The sequence below is a fragment of the Suillus plorans genome (genome assembly GCF_016647745.1).
Source record: "Suillus plorans strain S12 chromosome Unknown HD556scaffold_24, whole genome shotgun sequence".
NCBI lineage: Eukaryota > Fungi > Basidiomycota > Agaricomycetes > Boletales > Suillaceae > Suillus > Suillus plorans.
The window spans coordinates 537,813-557,270 of record NW_024537408.1 but is presented as its reverse complement, the minus strand read 5'-3'; the positions used below and the strand labels follow the sequence as shown (position 1 = coordinate 557,270).

The window sequence follows — 19,458 nt, the reverse complement described above, 5'->3', positions numbered from 1 at the left end:
TCAGGGGGGTGCATGAATGACGAAAGCCGTGCGAGAAGAGCACGTGGAATGGCAGATAAGGATGAGTGAGATTGCGAGGATTGTGTGCAGGAGAGAGTGTATGTGTACCACGTGCTGTAGAGGGCTGAAGAGGTCAGAAAAAGAGCTGGTCAAAAAGCTAGAGGACTCACTTGGGTGTCATCGAAAAAACCTGGTGGTATTCGACGGGCCTGAATAGGTGGACGTCTGGTGGCATCAGTCTAGGATTCGATCTTAAGATGATTGGACAGGGTAAAGATATACGTCACGTACGTCCTTTAACGACTTTTGAGTTGGGACCTGCAAGTGAGAGATTAGCGTGGCTCGAAAAGCACGATGTACATATCTGAACTCACATGAGGAATGGATAGTAGGTCCTCAAGGCCAGCGTCTTTGAGGATGGCGTGAATATCCCATACATATGCATTTTTGTCCTGGCAACCAGTGACCAGCACTTTTCCATCAGCGGAAAGGGCTGCGCAGTCTACTCCATCTTCGTGTTGGAGGGTGGACCGACTTGGAGGTTGGTATCGAGATTCCATAGACGCACTGTTTTATCCCATGATGCACTCACAAGGAGGCGGTCGTTCTGAAACAAGGTAATGGCTGTGACCCAGCGTGACCCTCCAAATTGGCGATCTGCTCCCAAGTGGCTGTGTCATATATCCTAATTTGGTCGTGTGATGAACCGGAGATAAGCTTCCTTCCGTCTGACGTCCAGGCCAAGCTGGTAACTGTTAAATCATGCCCAGTGAAAACCGGCACCTGTGGTTCCCACGTACCTGATCTAATAAGATATGACAGCTGCGTGTGCTGGCGGGTCTAAAACGACGTGTTTCTAATTATCCCCAGCCAAATGAATAAAGGCTGGATACTGAGGGGCCTTCAGTGGTGCAAAGAGAGTACTGGTGGTGTTCCAGCAGTGTCGGCACCTATCTCCGTACCCCGCGTGCTAATATTAGCTCATTTAGAATGCCGCCGGCTGTCGGATGTAATGGGCGAGGCCACGTCAGCACCAATCATTCGTGCTCGCTGTTGCCGACAGCGAGCTCGTGTATTTCGCGTGGATGTGCACAGATTGGAGGCGGACTTTCACTGATATATAGATATACGTAGAGTACTGTAATTGCAATGCTTCGTAGGTAGAATAACAGGGTTCTTGAGGTCCAAACCTTACAAAGTCAACACCCTACTACTAAGTCAAGCTTCGTCCTCGCTGCTCTCCTCCTCGGATGTGCAAACAAACTCAGCACTCTTTGGAGCCTGCATTGATGACCCTGGTGCTCGTGCCCTCTTTCTCTGGTGCGAATTTTCCTTGCCCTTTCGTTTGCGAGGTACCCCTGCATCAGAGCGCTTCTTGCGTGGCTTGGTAACCACCTCTCCTTTCTTGCGGCGTGCGTCAAGCAGAGCATTATACTCCTCGCGTTGCCGGGGACTCATGCGGAACCAGTGGCATGAGCCATCCTTCAGTGCACAACGGACCTTGAGGAGGGAGTTGAGATCGTTCAAGCTGGTGGGGGATTGGAATGGAATGCCTTCAGGCCAGCCCCTCAGGTCTATGCCGAGCTTCTCTTTGATAGCAGTATCGAAGCTTGCATAGTTGATGCGGATGTCACGTCTCTTAGCTACAGTCTCTGACAAAAAATTAGTTAGTATCGAGTGAGTGCGAGAAACGAAACACGTACTTAGGCCTGAATTGAGGAGCCGTGTGCATACACGTTGCATGTTTTGCACCGTTTCACGTTCGTCGAGGCCTAGGATAATGTAAGAGTCAGCAGATATGCAAGTGAAAATGTGAAGTGAAACACACTTCGACCTGCCATGCACGCCCACTGTTCCAGTTTTCTTGCGATCTCGTCTGCCTCCATTTGCAGGACGTCCTCCCAGAAATCCATCACATTGTCTGTCCCGAACCACGTTGCCTGAGCTGTATCGTATACATGTCCACGTGAGGCAAACACGCAGGCATAGATTCCGGTCCGGACTGCTAGACTATCAAGCTACGAGTTCATTAGTTGTGAGGACTTGGTGAAATCAAGCAACTTACCATCTTAAAAACATTATCAAGGGTTGACTGGACATCACGTGCAGCGGAGGCGTTCGTCGCACGAACACTCATGTTCTGCATAGCGCGGTGTTCGATTAAGTTGTCGATATATTGTTGCTTCTCTCCTTCTGTCAAGTTCTGCATGGCGGTATCCTCCTTCACCAACATCCGGAGATCCTTAGCTCCAAATTTCGCACCACGCGGGAGATCTGTAGACACAATAGATAAATCAGTTGAGAATGACGCACAGAAATTCACCTTTGTTGACTTGCTCTGCCTTCACGTGCATGAGGGCATTTTCAAGTTGTGCGCTGCGGCTGCTCTTGTAATTTTTGATCCCTCCCATCAACTTCTTGACCTTCTCGACAGTCACGCCATGCTCAAGTGCGATGTCGTTCACCTTCTGCGCTTCTTCGGCAAGCATTTGTTGAATTGCGCTGTTCAACATATCTTCAGCCTCTTTGCGTTGCTGGGAGGTAATCTTGCGTGATGCTCGTTGTGCCTTGGCACGAGCTTTTTGCGCTGTGGTAAGGGGTTCCCGCGATGCGAGAACAGGCCTGTCGGGATTCCGTGCTGCCCAGGAAGAGTTGTTGGCTTCAGCCAAATCTACGCGTGGAGCAGCTGAGCTGTGTTGAGCAATCATCGTACGCGAGCCTTCAATGGGCTGCTGGCCATCTACTTGTGTATCGTCGATTGTCGAATGCGCGTCAGTATTGTGAGTCAGACTACCGACCAGTTCTGTTGAGTTTTCGAGCGTGTTGTCCTCAACTGGGGCCGTGTTGCTTGAAGTGAGTGTGGCCCGGACATCACTCGATACAGGAGGAATTGACACGCCGTGAGATTCATTGAGCAGAGCGCTGAGAGGTGGGAGTCCGAAGTACAGTGAGGGATCATCCCAGTTCAGTGACGCAGTGAAACTGAGATCAGGGCGACCAGGGTCAAATTGTCGAAAAGGTTCGGAATATTGGAACGGAGGCTGAGAGGAGTGGTGAATGTCGTGTGCAGGAGGGACTGGGCCTGTCGTTCCAAGATCCTTGCTGATATTGAGATCTAGCGATGACTTTATTACACAGCGCACATTTTACCATTGTAAGAGACTCACCTAAAAAGCCAAAGCCAGTGTCACCACACAATGGATCAGGGAAGATGAAGCCATCCATGGATGTGAGCATTTGTACCAGCCACGCTGGCCAAAAAACTGCACCGTGCAAAAAATCACGACGCGCTGTTTGTCAACCAAAGAACACGTCAAGATATTTGCCAAATCATGGAAAAAAAAATTCACCGTAGTAATGTCTTGCATCTGCCAGCATCACGTGCAAGTTCAAATCCCCTGAGGAGGCGGCTTCCAGTGAGGCAATGAGAAGGGTCGCATGACCATAAGATAATTGTGTTCTAGTTGCGGCGCACATTAGTATATTGCAAGGACGAACAAGGAGAGCTCCGTTGCTTCAAGTGAGACTCACTGATTTGTACAAATGGTGAAACTAAACTGATGCACGAGGCGTGAGCGCATGCGATCATCATCGAGTGGGCTGAATATGTATATTTCTTCAAGAAGCCACTCTATGTCGGTGCTGGCCGCAACAAAATAAACCATGGACCATTACGATGATGAACGCGATCCATTTACCTGAATTCTTCCTCGGTGGTCTTGATTACCTGTCTCACGCGTTCGTACACATCAGGTATCTGAATCCCATACATTTCATCAGCCTGGGGCTGATTGAGGATGGACACGATAGCGAGTTGTGTTGCTGTCAATTGAGCTAGCCGGCTGTAATATTGTGGAGTATAATGAGAACTGATTTGGAGCGATGAGCCGAACAATGGAAGAATGAGGTGGTTCACGCTTAAGTGCGAGAGGTAGTGCAGGAAGTTGGGATGCAGGAAGTTGGGATGCAGTTTGCTTTGAGGTTGACGCGGAACGAAGTTCAGGCTCTTCGGCGACGTCTACAACGACACACAATGATCGTTATTTTTAGCTCAACTTGGGTCCATTTTGCTTCCGCAGTCCATTTTGCTTCCGCAATGTGCATGGCTTCTGCAGGGCCTGGACCCACGTGACTTACATACTACACAAGACCAAATGTCCAGGTCATCCACCATCCATGTCGTCCAGGTGTCAGCTCAAAGTCTTCATCATCCTTCTTCCCCGGATCATCCGGCAGTGGTTACCTTAATTTTGGCTTGTCTGGAAATTCGAACAGCAGTCACCAACCTATCCCTTCAACGAGCTACATCACTCAATACCATGCACTTGGCCTTCTGTACTTGATTCGCCAGCAGGATCGTATGGCCGTGACTAAACCGATACCGCAGCTTGGTGGGGGCAAGTCTGGTGCAGGAAGTGAGGGAGGAAGATCCAAAGTATGTCTTTAGCTTCTGACTGATATGGTGAGCGGGAGCGGTTTGCATGTGGGTAGGAGAGGGAGCGGCTTGCATGTGGGTAGGAGAGGCTGATATGTCATTGCTCGCGGTCGAAAATTTAGTGTTCTTTACTTGAAAACAATGATATTGCATACTGAACGCGCATTATGCGGTACTTTGCCAGACCAATGAACCATAGCGAAGCGCATCAAAGTATGTATCGACTCCGTGTTCCATCATTGACAACAACTCCTCCCATGCACGAACGTGCACGTCTACCGCATCTACAACAGATGCTATTCCATCCCGCAATTGATCTGTGAGAGGCCCATCAATATCACGGGCCTCAGTGTGCAAATCATATGCCTGCTTCACCACGTCCTTTACCTCTGCGAGCCCTGCCTCATCATCCGGCTTGACTGAATCCCAACCCTCTCGGTCTACCTCGGATACGATCGACATCCCATGTGACTCCATGGAATTTGTGTTGGAGAGTCCGATCGCGGTAACCTAACGTTAACCATAAGCTATCGAGACGCTGAAGCAGTTCTTGAGTACCCTAAGTGCAGATATTATTGGCAACATGCACATAAGTCAAATTCAGATGAGTACTCACCGCAGCTGCCCCTCGACGACGTCGCCATCGTGTGCGGGACTTCACTTGTTCTTGAAGTCGGTGACTACTAAAGGTGCGTTACATGCTGAAGTGATAAGAAAGGCTGATACCTACCGCGCATAGCTATCCTTCTTTGATTTTAGTCGAGCCTCATGACGCTCCTCTGCAGTTTTATACATGGTGGGACGCATGGTTTTATGGTGGTTGCAGTTGTTGCAGAGAGATGAGCTGAAGCCGAGTCAATTTCTCGTAGAGCAAGATTTGAAAATACACCAATAAACTGAAGCAACATTCAGCCACACTTCGGGACACAAACTCTGTTCTATGTAGCCTTAGAATTATTGGTATTCAATACATCAAATTATCGTGCAAATGTCAGACATGGTTCTGCAGCGCTCAAGAGTCAATCACACTGATAATGCGAAGTTAGGGTGTTATCATTATTTCGTAGCATCCATAGATAATGTTCTACATCCTCAAAAGTCCCGCAGGCGACACTCGATCTCAACCTAAACTAACAGCATTCATATATTCTGATAAATCCTCAAGCTGATCCCATAGCACATCACTTGATCGCGCTGATGAAATCGATGAACTTGATGAACTTGGAGTGGTAGGAGGTGTTTGTGTGAATGTCGAGTCGGTTGGGGAGGGAGAGTTATCCCGCGGAAAATCTTGGGTGAGACTCGGTATTGTGATGTCAGTGTTCAAGACAGCGGGAATGTTCGACTAACGTGGCATGTCAGATAAAACTGCGCGCACTACTGGCTGGGACACTTACTGGGCCAGTTATTGCCTGCGTGATGTCAGAGTCGACTTTGTGGGTCTTCTCACTGACAGTTTTGGTCTCTGTGGCATCGACCGTCGTCTTTGTGCGGGTGACGGTTCGGTGGGAACGAGTCTGCACAGTACGTCTTGTCCATGTGCGAGTGACGGTCCCCGCGGCGTGCCTGCGATTCTGAGATGAAGGTTCAGAAGCTACATTGATCAGTTACCAGAATGTGAGTGGAGGAATAATGTAACGTACCTGGTGGTGTAGCAATACTCTGATTCATGATCCTCACAGAATCACGCTGATGGTATATGTCGTAGATCACTGGCAGTGGGCAACAGCGCTGAAAGATAAGTTAGTCACGTGCATCTGACGTGCGCCGTGCAGGTGAGTGGTCGTTGATCGCGCAAAGGTAAATCCATATCATATTTGTCAATGGCATTAGGACGCCCCAACAAACGACCACGCAACAAGACGGGACTTACCAGCTCAAGGATCCGCCACGTTGTGTCTCATCGGGACCGTGTGCTGCATCCAACACGAGAGGTCCTAGGGCCAAGTAAGATTGCTGAGCGGGCAGCTGGTACGAATGTCCGCAAACGAGCTCGCGCAGAAGGTGAACTTATAATTTCCAAGTGATAGTATGAAACCTGACCAAATAAAATCACCTAGCACTGACAGCAGATGAGAAACGCGCACTTGAGGCGCTTCGAGAACAGGACGACTTCGATTTCGAGACTCACGATGACCCCGGTATGAACGTCCTCGATGGATCTGAGCCAGTGGACATCAGTCATGCGGGAGGAGAGTTCCACGAGCTTACCAGAGAGCTACTAGGGGATTTCTACAACATGTGAGTACCATAATATATCACACAACTCGTAGTACTTACTGAGATGATCCCCAGAAATGCCAATACAAAGTCTCGCAGGCCAGACTACAGGACGAGGCGTGATAGGACACGGCGGCGCACCGAGGCATTCGATAGACAGATGCCAGCCTTGACAAAGGCCTACCTCGATTGGCATCTCTCAATTAGCAATGCTGCCAGCGGCGACTGCGGGTTTTTTGCGCACCATAAGAACACTTCTCAGGCCCGGGAGAACACAGCGGAGGGTTCCATCCAGATCAAGGTGGTGGATGTATTTTGTACGATGTACATCATAAACATGCACTGTGCTGACATACTATATGATAGGCGCTGAGAAAGTTCCTCTCACCATACTATCGACGGACTCGTTTATTGCATCAGCCCTTGTACGACAAGGCATCATTCCCTCCTCACCCATAAGTCCAACTACTGGCTTAACAGTACAGGCCCTCGAACTCTATCACACCGCACATCAACGAAATCCTCATTTCTCTATTCAAGCTTACGTAAAGACATTGTGTGACTTGCAAGGGGTGCGTACCTAATGTCTATGTCAACACCCAAACACGCAATGATTTAAAACATTGAACAGGTTCAATTTTACGCTTATCTATCTCGCCAATTCTCGATTGCGCTGGACGTTTACCTACAGATTCTCACCAGTGTCAATATGCTAGTCGACGAGGCACTTCGCCGTGGAGACCCTCACTGGCGCTTAAAGCATGCTTGTCCAGCATGTACATACAAACTGCAAGGTGAAGTCCCCATGAAATTCAGCTTACTCTATGCAATGGACGGCAATGACTCACTTAAGCGAGTCTTGAAAAAGTCGACGCAGGATGATTTGGACTCTGACGACAATTCTCCCTTGGCCCAACGCTCATCAGAGTTACCCACCACGCAAGTTGTCGGTGGCGACCGTTATTTGTTAAACGAGTACATCGAACAGTTTGCAAGAGACTCGCCTGCCGATATGTTATCCCTTGATGACGACAAGGTTTATTTTCTTCATTCTTAGCTTCACACTGTGCTAATTTGACTGCAGGACAATCCTTGCGCAGGACGCTGGAAAAATATGCGAGATGAAAAGACGAAGAAGATGTGGGGTGTTTTCGACGAGTCAGGTATATTTATGTCTATCTGCAGGCATGGTTTCTCGCTCGTGATAGCCGACATGGTCCAAAGTGGAGAACAGTAAGTCATTAATCCCCTGTTTGCTTGCTTGCTGACCCATTTTTCAGAGCAAAGTACCCTCTAGCTGTCGTCTCAAAACTTCTCGATACATTCGGCAGCAACCTTGGAGGAGGTTACGACATCGGCTGTCGCTTTAAGACTACACTCAGCCGTAGTTCACTAGGTCAGCGCGCACGGGAACTCAATCATACCTCACTTGTTGGGGCATTCCATGGACACGCCCACCAACGTCTCTGTCAGCTTGACCATCTCGCCACATATGTGGATGGCCTTGGGCTGGAAGACCTCGAGGGCTGCGAACGGACATTTTCGAAGTCGAATGCACTTGCCTCCTCTGTGCGATACGCGAGCGTGTTTCACCGGCGTCAAGCTATCGTCCATTACTTTGAACATAACGATGATTATGAGATCTATGCAAATCTTAGTAAGTCTTTTAATCGATCACCAGCGTGCTCAGAATAACATGTGATTTTTTTGTATCCAGGTACATTCTTATATAACAACTACAAGCAGGCGCTCCGCATCATCTCTGACGGCACCAACTCCCTGCCCAAGCTCATGCATGAGCTTGGCCTCGAGGACAAGAGTGTCTTTGACACCTGGTTGGCCGAGGAACGAGCCTATCTCACATCGTTGAGTCATGAACCGAACCACGAGACCATCCAGATGGAATACTGGCAAAAACTCTTGAATCTATCAGGTAGCAAGTGAGTAAGGGTCTTTTGTCTGCTCGCTGACTACTAACGAATTTTTAGGAAGGACCTCGATGCTGCTACTGCAGCTTGGACCGTCACTACGCCAAGCACTGTAGAGTTCGGACCCCATGATATCGCGTCAACGAACAGGATCGAGACGACACGTAGGCATGCCATGGAAAACTACGAGAAGGACCTCAAGGCTGTCCAGGAACTTGAAACGAAGCTCGGCGTGACTCGTAGATGGGAACAGGAAGACCAGGAGTGGAAAGATGTGGGTCGTCTAGTGGCAAACCGAAAGTTTCAGCGTGCGCTGGACCATCTGGAGGGTCTGGTTGTTGCTCGAATTTTTGAACTTTCGAAGATGAATCAAGCGGGGACGGGTGAGTTTTGATGCTTGTGTCTTACTCAATATTGATGGCATTGTCAGGCTACAAACTGCGCAAACACATTGGCAAGGCGCTGCAAGTACGGTCAGCGGCCATTCGGACGGCACTAGACAGGTACAACACTGCTGCTCGAGCACTACGCCCCCCGCGTGCCTCCCTTTCATGGGAGGAAGTCGTTGAATACGCCTTTCTTTCCGACTTCGATCTCCTCCGTGACGCACGTCAAGACATATCACAACGTCCTTGGGCAACACCCACCGGACGCCTGACCATGGATACATATTTCAAGACGCGCCGTGCCCGTGAGGAAATACAGCGTCTCGACATCGAAATCAGACGTCTAGCCACTTACCTACACGACGAGAGCCGGTACCTGACAGAGTGCGAGAAGCAGCTGCAAACTTTGCACCCCGGGCTTGCTCATCAAGTTTCCTTGCACCGCAAGATTCGCGCGCGGTTCGCTGGACACCACTATCAGTGCCTGCATGATATCAGTATGCTGGAGGGCTTTACAGGATCCATCACGCTGGGTGAGAGTGTTGAACGAGGACCGGGAGCCAGCGCAAGCTCCCCTATAGTCTGTATTCCTGCGCAGCTGGTTGCTGATGGGCTTAGCATGGTGCCTGAAGGCGAGGATGATGCACTGGAGGACCTTGAGGACGATGAGAATGCTGACGTGGATGGTGAGGAGCATGCTCGCGTTCTCGAGAGTATTCTACAGGTGACCTTAGATGTTTGAATGTTTGAGCTCATCATAGGGATTGCATTTTGGCTGTAGAACGACGTAGTACATCATTATATACATGTAATACTACCTATGCAAAAAAGTCCGCCTCCAATCTGTGCACATCCACGCGAAATACACGAGCTCGCTGTCGGCAACAGCGAGCACGAATGATTGGTGCTGACGTGGCCTCGCCCATTACATCCGACAGCCGGCGGCATTCTAAATGAGCTAATATTAGCACGCGGGGTACGGAGATAGGTGCCGACACTGCTGGAACACCACCAGTACTCTCTTTGCACCACTGAAGGCCCCTCAGTATCCAGCCTTTATTCATTTGGCTGGGGATAATTAGAAACACGTCGTTTTAGACCCGCCAGCACACGCAGCTGTCATATCTTATTAGATCAGGTACGTGGGAACCACAGGTGCAATATATATGTACATAGAGCGAGGAAAGCCAGTTTATACTCAAGTCATAACTTATCACCAGGCAGTGCGAGAGTCTAGACAAGCATATGTAATTACTGTACAAGATTGACTAGCAATGAAGACAATGGAGGATACAAGATCATATCTTCTGGGATCTCTTAGAGGGTTGCCTCGCCCTACCTGATCTACGAACCACAGGCTCAGTCCTAGGCTTCTTGGACTTACTTGATGAAGCATGGTTAATTTTTCTCTTCCTCCCTTTCTGCACCACCTCTTCAACCTCCTGCTCCTGCTGTTCTTCTCCCCCAACTACATTCTCCTCTGACTCAACATCCTTCTCCTCAACCTCATGCCTTTCCTTCTCTACCACCATCCTTATCTCCTCATCCTCAACCTTGTCACTGAGTCCCTCTTTGTTCAGCCTCTCAATCTGACCAACAACTGAGAATAAGACTTCCCGGACAGCCTCATCCAGAGCGACCAAGAACTGTAGATCAATAGCAGAATGAGGTAGGTAGAAAGGGGTATTGGGATCAGCCTCGTCTTCCTTATACTCTATCACACGCTTAGACTCCCTATAGAGGAGCCCAATTCCTAGTATTACTGGCATTGCCGATGATGGCCCTGAGATTGGACAGGTCTGTAGCTTGTTTAAGCTGGCCATCAATGTCGCATATGAGGTGTGAATGTCCTCAGAAAGATAATTTTCGCTCCAAGACCAGTCAGCCCAGGTAGGCAAATCTTGGTGTCGCTCTGAAATTGGCTGTTGGACATATAAGCCATAAAATTGAAAACAGCACCAAGTGACACTAACATTCTGTTTGGCTAATATTGCCAGGTCCCTAGTGGCATCCACAAGCTCCAAGTAGTTTTCATTCTTGCTAAGGGTTTCTAAAAATGTGTATCGGTCATTGATGGCAACATCATCTGGTGTTGTCTCATGAGCGGCCGGCTGTGTTGTACGTTCTGTGAAATGAGAGGCAAATGGAGCCGGCCGGCCTTGATCTTCTTCATCTAAGTCTAGGGTGCTCACTACTTTCGTCTTGGACTTCCCAGTGACCCGAATATCAGCATCCTTGGCCTTAATAAAGACAACTAGCTTCTGATTTGTAGCAGAACGTCGTTCCCAATGCATCCATAGACAATTTACCTCCTCTGTCTTCATATGAGAAGGGTCTTTGACCACAAATCCTGTGGGAACTGAACCAGGTTCCAAATAATTGGACGGGCTGGCAGTTATCACGCCCCAAGGTACAGGTCTAGAGCCACCTGTGCAGACTTCTACAAACCATTGAGTCAATCAAATGTCATGCACATATTGAAGATGTTAGATCTTACTGTATGAAGTATGAAAGATACTTCTAATCAATTCATGTTGGCCCTTGAGGCCAATACCATCACGAAGAGGAAGTTTTGCATACCCCTCATCATCTACTATGATTTCAGGTAAGACAGGTCCATCCTCACAGTCTGAAGCCGCATGGTCTGAATCCTCTGAAGGGTCTATCAATTTAATAGTCAGTGAGCATGATATTTAAAATCAAATGAAACACATACAAAATTCAGTCTTAGACCATTCTCCAAAGGATTCAAATCCATTTGCAGCCCACTCCTTGATACCACTCGAGCTCACAGAAATTTTTTTCTTGGCATTCTGAGGCGTAGTTTCGTGTCTATAGTAGTTTAGTTAGTCTTGAGATTTCCATGTTGATTTGATGACTTACAGACTGACGGACAATGTCTGACTAGCTTTTTTCTTATGACTAACAAGCATTACTATGCGACAACCCATGGTGCGCCGAATTTGCTCTGCAAAATCTTCCAGAGTTTTCTTGAGGTTATTCTTACGATATCTCAAGCCAAAGTGTTAGACTGGAATAACTGTAGATTTGAAGTAAAACTTACATTGCCTGAGTTTCTTCTGGCACCCCCTCCTCATTCCATTTCTTCATGGCAAACTTGACCTCCTGCTGTTGTGAAGGTGTCATGTTGTTGAACCACTCCCTGGCATTCCCAGTGCGGTACTTGATTGAATACTCCAAGCCTTTACTCTGTTGTTGGGCCTTGTCATATGAGTCGATCTCCTGCTTAAATAATTTCTGTGCTACGTCCCACTCAGACAGGGGTTTCTTATAGAAAGATGGTTCTCTTGGGCGACTCGCTGCCTCACGTTCGTCTGCCTCTTCCTTGTCTTTGAGACTTTTGGCATAGTATTCTTTTATTGCCTGTAGGTAACATTTATGTATATCATCAGACAACTAAATACATGTACAGTATAAGAATTTTGTGACCTTTTTCAAGGAAGTAGGCAAGGCAATGGGTTCCTCTTGCTCGTCTTGAGCAGCTAGTATGGCCCTCCGAATCTTCCTCACCACAGGCTTTCCAACAGATGAGGAACCTGCAGCAAAAATGGCCTTAGAGTGAAGGTCGAGAATTGGCTTAAACGCAATAGACCAGTCGGTAGACATCGTAATTGATTCAAGATAAAAATTGCAGGTAGGCTGGTACAGGCGGTAGGAGGGTGGCTAGCCGAAATTAATTTGAACACCCATGTTTATCAACAATAACGTGTGACTTATGAAAAGTCACACGTTATTGTTGATAAACATGGGTGTTCAAATTAATTTCGGCTAGCCACCCTCCTACCGCCTGTACCAGCCTACCTGCAATTTTTATCTTGAATCAATTATCAAATTGGATATATTGAGACGGTCAAATTCACATCAAGTAACAAGATTAAAGGCACATTATACTTCCATTGAGTGGAGTTAGACAGTGTAGATAATAGACAAATTCACATCAGGTAAAAAGATCCAAAACACGTTATACTTCCATTGAGCGGTGAGGGTATCTAATCAAGTAAGATGAAGAAAAATGAAACATGAAGGGATGTACGAAAAAGCTAAGACAAAATAATTGTATCCTAATCCTCATCCTCATCAGGGACACTAGGCATGGGCCTCAAGACAACCGAAATCCAGCAGGAGCCAGGTCTTTTGCCTGGCAAAAGGATCCTGGAATGAGGTGGTTGTGAGAATACATACTTTTTCCTACATTGGCCATTCTTGCATTCAAAGATGTAATCTTTGTGCATGTTGACAGAACACCAGGTGTTACTCCACCCACACTGTGGGCACTGGACCGGCAGGTACTGACCCCAGGGGCGAAGTTGGGAATGCGTCCAGGCGAGCTTGGTAACGGCCAACGAACCTGAGTTGTCAGGCATCAGCAAGAACACGTCAGTGTGGCGCCCAAGTTTGTAGGACTGGCCCAACATGTCAGGGAAGACGATGTGAATGGGCAAATGCTCGATGATGACCAGCTCCGCAAATGCGAGCAAAAGGTGGGTGGCGAAACTCGGCTGAAAACGAACAGCATTAAAGCCAATAGTGGCTGTGATGCGATGACTGTTAGGGTTAGTTAGTATTTGCAAAGATAAGATCAAATGGACTTACTCTATGACCACCTGTTGCAAGCCTGAAAAGGAAGTGACGTTGTTGATGAGCGCGCCACACGAAAACAGCCATAAGTATGATTCCGCGGCACCATGAATCAGGGGATGCCAAGGTGAAAGCAGAACATCGAGAACCTTTGGTGTCAAATGAGCAAATACAATGTTAGTCAAAAAAATGCCACTTACAGAGTGAACGCGTGCCGAAACGTATGACTTCTTGTTGCCCTCGTACCCAATAAATGGATCCCCATGCTCGTTGTCGGTGTGGTTAGTGATGGCGACGACGACACGAGCCCAGTTGGAGCTCATCAGCGACTGGATGATGGCAGTCGCCTGCAACCGGTACTCGTCGATCTTTGAGGCATTGCCGATGTCGAACGCGATGGACTGAAATTCAAACCCTCCGCTGGGGAAGTATGGCCGAAGGAATTCAAAGGCCAGTTTGAAACAGCCGCCGGTGACGTCGTGGTCGACGAGGACGAGATGGAGCATGAGCGTGGGTGCCGAAGACAGTTGGGAATGGAGTGAAACCTCCAACGTAGCACGAATTTGGAGGAATGAAGGAAGGAGTGGTTGCCCCTTCCTGTAAAAACCCTATAAAATGAAGTGAATGTTAGTTAGCATGAAATAAACGAAAAAACTTACAAAATAGGGCGACTGAGATGCGCGCCCGTGTCGTTCCATGCCAACATGGCAAGATATGCAGACGAACGTGACGTCATCGGCCTGCACTGCGTGTGCACTGGCAGGCGGGATGTTCATGCAGTTTGAACACATCACCCGCGGACAGGTGCTGCAGAGGAAGAGGCAATCTTCCCCTACAGAACCGTCTCTGCAGATGAGACAAAACTGCAAATAAAGACGCGTGTTAGTGCAAATAGTAGGTAACTAATCACTTACCTCGTTGTGTTCAGACGGCTCTCTCACATTCAGCTCACCCGGCGCAGTGACCGCTCCAGTAGATGCCGGCAACGACAAGGCAATTCGTGGCGCGGTGCCACCGGTGGACTTCTTGCAGGTTTGTTTAGACTTCACCATGGTGAAGAGAGACTATTATAGATATATTCAAATTAGTAGATGACACGGCAAATAGCACTTACAGTTATGTAGTTCAAACAGATGCAAAGAGAGGAGAGTGCCGGCTGAATGTACTTAGAAAGAAATGAACAAGTTTGAACGTTGGTTGATTGTGACAAACAGATCCAAATAGTCACGTGATTATCAACAATGAACTCAACAGCGTCATAATATTGGCTAATCCACAATTCAACGCGTCGCGTGTCAAAAATCCACAAATGACACGCGACGCGTTGAATTGTGGATTAGCCAATATTATGACGCTGTTGAGTTCATTGTTGATAATCACGTGACTATTTACAAACAATAACAAACTGACACGTGAATATGAACAACAACAATCAGTTCTCACGGTTCAATCTCTTCTTTCGTCTTACCTTCATCATTCTCCTTCATCCTTTATTTCTGCCAGTGCCGTTACTTCAGGGCGACTTCCGGTGTACTCCTTTGGGTTCTTGCAGACTGCAGCTGCAAGAATTCAAAGGTACTACCCTACAGTCGCCCTTCAAACATAGTAAGTTCAACTTTGGTGGTGCGCCTACTTACTAACTGTTTTCATTTACATATACTCTCTTTCCCTTGAGGTTTCTCAAGGTAAGTACTTAATTGCTCACACACGCTTGCTAATGTCTGTTGTACTTAGGATTTTGGAGACTTTGGATGGCACAGTGACAGCCACTCCTCCCTTTGAGCGCCCTCCTGGCAGTTCCCTAACGTAAGTCCTTCTTTTCCCACGTCTGCTTGCTAACATTTGTTCTATTTAGGATTATACTTACGAATTTCGGGACTTTGGATGGCAGTTAGAGCCACTCCTCCCTTTGAGCGCCCTCCAGTTCCCAACGTAAGTCCTTCTTTTCCCGCGTCCGCTTGCTAACGTTTGTTCTATTTAGGATAATACTTACGAATTTCGGGACTTTGGATGGCAGTTAGAGCCACTCCTCCCTTTGAGCGCCCTCCAGTTCCCAACGTAAGTCCTTCCTCTCTCATGTCCGTTTGCTCACGTTTGTTCTATTTAGTATTATACTTACGAATTTCGGGACTTTGGATGGCGCAGTTAGAGCCACTCCTCCCTTTGAGCGCCTTCCAGTTCCTTAAACGTAAGTCCTTCTTCTCTCGCGTCCGTTTGCTAATGTCTGTTCTATTTAGTATTCTGCTTATTGGAACTGGGGGTTGCGCAGTGCATGCCACTTGTCAGTGGCTCCTGCTTCTTGAAATTGGCGGTAGTGCAGTGCATGCCACTTGTTAGTGGCTCATGCTTATAGGAACTGGGGGTTGCGCAGTGCATGCCACTTGTCAGTGGCTCCTGCTTCTTGAAATTGGCGGTAGCGCAGTGCATGCCACTTGTCAGTGGCTCCTGCTTCTTGGAATTGGCGGTAGTGCAGTGCATGCCACTTGTTAGTGGCTCCTGCTTATTGGGACTGGGGCTCAGCGCAGTGCATGCCACTTGTCAGTGGCTCCTGCTTCTTGGAATTGGTGGTATTGCAGTGCATGCCACTTGTCAGTGGCTCCTGCTCCGACTTTTTAATAGCCTGCTCCAACTTTTTAATGGTGGTAAGCGCTCAATTCCTGATGACCTTAACTGATCTGTTTTGTTCTCTAGACTGCTGAACCTGCCGGTACTTTTGTGTGGCAAGTGCTCTCTAGTTAAGTGTTAATCTTGTCTTAAATTTCGGTCTAACGTTTCTACAGGACAAATTTGTATTGTATTATATATATATTTGCTACATACATTTTCACCTGGAGTGTTGAGGCTTTGGTGAGGAGGGCCCCCTCATTGAAGTCTCGCCTCCCCTTTTGTATTTGTTACTTTATTTGTTTGCTTACTTGTAGTAAAATTTATTGTCACTCGTACTTTGTATTTGAAAATGTATGTTGATGGATGCACTTTATTTGCTGCCGGCTGAAAAGGTCACGTGACCGTGTGTATATTAGCAAAGAGCCTTATTAAGAAAGCAAGCGCAAAAGCACAGTAGTGTATAATAATCAAACGCTGCACAGACCAAAGCAATTATTATCTACTACATGTCTTAGATAGATAATGTGTTATGTAGATCTCAATTCTGCCTTGATGCGGCTCACCATTGACATGCTGAAGGACGCTATCATTGATTATTGTCTGCCAGTCAAAATATACTATTGGCATAGGCAGATGGTGGCAGAACACTAGGACAAGTAGCCATGACGCCATATGATACAAACTTCCCTTCCCGGTCAGAAGGTTGATTCTTCTTTGAAATTGCCTTCTGACCACAGAGGGGAGTCATCATATGGCATCATTGTCACCATCTGCCTGGGCTGCTAGCATATTTTGGACTGACGGACATTCTCAATACCCTACAGGCCGCTTAGAGGCTAGCCCGCCCTCAAAACTGTTCGTGTTAAGAGTTCTGCCTCAGAGGTAAGTTGGCTACACCTATACTGCAGGGTATTGAGAATGTTTTCTTCGGTTAACAAAGAAAACATTTTCAATACCCTACAGTATAGGTGTAGCTAACGAAGTATTACCTCTGAGGCAGAACTCTTAACACGAACAGTTTTGAGGGCGGGCTAGCCAGTATATGCCTCAGAGGTAACCTCAGAGGTATCTCCCCTCCATGGTCAGAAGGGAAGAGTCAGCCTTCTGATGGTGCAGGGCAGTTTGTATCATATGGCGTCATTGCTACTTGTCCTGGTGTCCTCCGGATGCCAATTTACTATTATACACTACTGTTTTTGTGATTGCATTCTTAATAAGTGAGTCCTTGCTGTCTCTCAAGGCATTGAACTCCAGCTGGAAGTGTCTCCTGTTATTTGAGACAGGGATCCCACAGTGTAGTCCCAGATTCAGAATATCATTCATTCTTCTGTGGTAGTCTGCCAATATTAGTCTTCACTCTTCCAGCATCTGAGCGAGTTATTACAGTACTAATTATGTCACAATCTGGGCAAGACTTCATTTAATCAGTCTTCCATCAGTAGATTCCATTCATATATCCAAATTTGATCGCGGGACAATTTTTTCGGAATCATTTCATATAAGTTAAATTGAGTCTTGATCCGAACGAGCTGGTTGAAAATTTTCCTTGCTCACCATGGACCAACAAATGAGTCAATCAATCAAGCTGAGAGCAGCTCTGACCACAAGGATCAAGGAAATTATGGGAAAATCATCAGCAACAGGGATCTTCAGAGGGGGGATATTGCAAACTCACCTTCTACACAAAGCAAGGTGAGAGGTTATATTTAGGGCCTTATTTGATCCGCTCTATTAAATGGTCTCACTTAAGATTAAGAATTGGACATGAGCTAGACAGTTGCTTAGCAACACGTGATGTCAACTTCCATGCTTCTGCGTCAATCTCAGAATATGAGATCAATCGAGCTGCACTGACAGTTGCCCATGCAATGGTAAATCCTTGTGAGTTGTTTCACTCTGCAAGATATCACCTGGTTTTAAATTCACATCATTTGCAGATTATGTGGATTGGGATGTTGACAGATTTGCCGAAATGGCCAAAGTCTCTACACCTAAATCTGATGGTCCCCTCGCTAATACCAATCAGCTACCAAAGTACTTTTCTGCAGCTATGATCGGTAAAATTTCAGTACCAGCTACTATTGTGGACAGGCAAGGTAAAATTTTAACAATTTACTTGCCAAATATTCTGTCTTCTTCTCGGGTTGTATGTTCATTCTTCCTTGGGAATTCCCCTCATCAATTGATAAATTAAATTAGGAATATGTGAACTCAGCCACTAAGGGTTTACGGACTTTACTTCTTGAAACAATTACGTCCTCCACCCAACAGTCTTGGCGATCTCAAGGCTTTGTTGTCCCAGAGGGGGGTGGAGAATTTGGAGCAGGCAGAGTCACAGTATCACCAGCATATTTTATGCAAAGACACGAGGTATAGGCCAAATTTAGTGGTTGTTTAGCTACTTTTGACTTTGTTTGATTTCATTTGCAGAGACTGGAAGACCCAATGGTTACCTCGGCTTCCTATAAGTCTGTGGAAGTCCAAGAGTGGCTAGCTGCTTTATCAGCTACTGAATCTTTCTGGAATGCCATTACCGCTGTATCGGCTCCAGATCTATTTGAAGCAGGCACCTTGGCAATCACTCGTATTATTGAGGAACTTCAAGGTTCTGATAGAACATCACCACCCATCTGTGATTGGCCCTCGATCTTCTCAGGATTGGAAATAATTGCAAATCATACAACTTTATCACACAGAGATTCTGGTGGCGCACCTTCTCTTTTTGATCTTCTGATTAGTTTAGGCAGTGGCCATGAGGCTAAGTTGACATTAGCAGATGTTGGGGCCGAACTGGATTATTACCCTGGGACAATGGTCTTCATTTCTGGGAAGGTTTTACAACATTCTATTGGTCCATGGGGTCCGGGAGAAAGGCTCGTTATTGCCCATTTTATGAGGGATAAAATCCACTCTAGATGCGGGGTATCCAGACCCCCCTTTCCAACACAGGCCTATTTTTTGCAGATGGTGGGGCAGCAGGATAGTTATTTGTTGTGACAAGTAGATGATAAGAAAGGAGTGGTTCTTGGAGGAGGAGGGGTGGAATGGGACAAATCAAGTGTTTGACAGTATACCTACTAGATTAGTTGATGTGATCTAGTGATTCCTATGAATGGTTTCAACTATCAAAAATAGAATGTTGATAATATCAATTTTTCCCCCCACACGTAACCCTATGTCTCCCAAGAAAAAAACTCGACTCAAGGCAGCTACATTTTCCTTCCAAGGAAGAGGTCGTTTGTCTAAAGGCAAGGACCTTGATGTTGCCTATGTGTCTCATAAA

At 47.0% G+C, this 19,458-nt stretch overlaps 8 protein-coding genes across 8 annotated transcripts; 4 read left to right on the top strand and 4 right to left on the bottom strand.

The window, feature by feature from the left end:
- Positions 1–1,218: 1,218 nt before the first annotated feature.
- On the bottom strand, positions 1,219–2,708 carry HD556DRAFT_1236368 (uncharacterized protein; the record flags this gene model as incomplete). The annotated part of the gene is made up of 4 exons (XM_041297819.1): positions 1,219–1,772; positions 1,829–2,018; positions 2,066–2,274; positions 2,324–2,708. The coding sequence occupies 4 exons, from the start codon at positions 2,706–2,708 to the stop codon at positions 1,219–1,221; spliced, it is 1,338 nt and encodes a 445-aa protein (XP_041160963.1).
- A 1,586-nt stretch (positions 2,709–4,294) lies between these two features.
- Positions 4,295–5,230, bottom strand: HD556DRAFT_1307908 (uncharacterized protein; the record flags this gene model as incomplete). The annotated part of the gene is made up of 4 exons (XM_041300067.1): positions 4,295–4,566; positions 4,612–4,945; positions 5,052–5,115; positions 5,166–5,230. 4 exons carry the CDS (start codon positions 5,228–5,230, stop codon positions 4,295–4,297), a joined length of 735 nt encoding a protein of 244 aa, XP_041160962.1.
- Positions 5,231–6,497: 1,267 nt separating this feature from the next.
- HD556DRAFT_1208978 (uncharacterized protein) lies at positions 6,498–6,974 on the top strand (the record flags this gene model as incomplete). Its single annotated transcript, XM_041296527.1, has 2 exons — positions 6,498–6,676; positions 6,782–6,974. Coding segments are annotated over 2 exons (372 nt in total), but the record flags the coding sequence as incomplete, so codon positions are not given.
- Positions 6,975–7,014: 40 nt separating this feature from the next.
- HD556DRAFT_1236286 (uncharacterized protein) lies at positions 7,015–9,711 on the top strand (the record flags this gene model as incomplete). The annotated part of the gene is made up of 7 exons (XM_041297815.1): positions 7,015–7,227; positions 7,287–7,691; positions 7,740–7,888; positions 7,936–8,312; positions 8,373–8,595; positions 8,644–8,966; positions 9,014–9,711. 7 exons carry the CDS (start codon positions 7,015–7,017, stop codon positions 9,709–9,711), a joined length of 2,388 nt encoding a protein of 795 aa, XP_041160960.1.
- A 556-nt stretch (positions 9,712–10,267) lies between these two features.
- HD556DRAFT_1442710 (uncharacterized protein) lies at positions 10,268–12,596 on the bottom strand (the record flags this gene model as incomplete). Its single annotated transcript, XM_041306495.1, has 7 exons — positions 10,268–10,891; positions 10,943–11,409; positions 11,467–11,631; positions 11,686–11,801; positions 11,853–11,981; positions 12,034–12,353; positions 12,420–12,596. 7 exons carry the CDS (start codon positions 12,594–12,596, stop codon positions 10,268–10,270), a joined length of 1,998 nt encoding a protein of 665 aa, XP_041160959.1.
- Positions 12,597–13,051: 455 nt separating this feature from the next.
- On the bottom strand, positions 13,052–14,676 carry HD556DRAFT_1474535 (uncharacterized protein; the record flags this gene model as incomplete). Its single annotated transcript, XM_041308504.1, has 6 exons — positions 14,483–14,676; positions 14,228–14,431; positions 13,769–14,176; positions 13,584–13,717; positions 13,173–13,535; positions 13,052–13,142 (listed from the first exon to the last, which is right to left on the bottom strand). Exons 1-6 carry the CDS (start codon positions 14,618–14,620, stop codon positions 13,052–13,054), a joined length of 1,338 nt encoding a protein of 445 aa, XP_041160958.1. The 5' UTR covers positions 14,621–14,676.
- A 310-nt stretch (positions 14,677–14,986) lies between these two features.
- HD556DRAFT_1307904 (uncharacterized protein) lies at positions 14,987–16,307 on the top strand (the record flags this gene model as incomplete). The annotated part of the gene is made up of 9 exons (XM_041300066.1): positions 14,987–15,173; positions 15,244–15,253; positions 15,303–15,374; positions 15,464–15,500; positions 15,550–15,626; positions 15,806–15,900; positions 15,940–16,053; positions 16,188–16,210; positions 16,260–16,307. 9 exons carry the CDS (start codon positions 14,987–14,989, stop codon positions 16,305–16,307), a joined length of 663 nt encoding a protein of 220 aa, XP_041160957.1.
- Positions 16,308–17,730: 1,423 nt separating this feature from the next.
- On the top strand, positions 17,731–19,172 carry HD556DRAFT_1442707 (uncharacterized protein; the record flags this gene model as incomplete). The annotated part of the gene is made up of 5 exons (XM_041306494.1): positions 17,731–17,867; positions 17,926–18,056; positions 18,113–18,321; positions 18,375–18,545; positions 18,606–19,172. The coding sequence occupies 5 exons, from the start codon at positions 17,731–17,733 to the stop codon at positions 19,170–19,172; spliced, it is 1,215 nt and encodes a 404-aa protein (XP_041160956.1).
- Between the last annotated feature and the right edge of the window lie 286 nt (positions 19,173–19,458).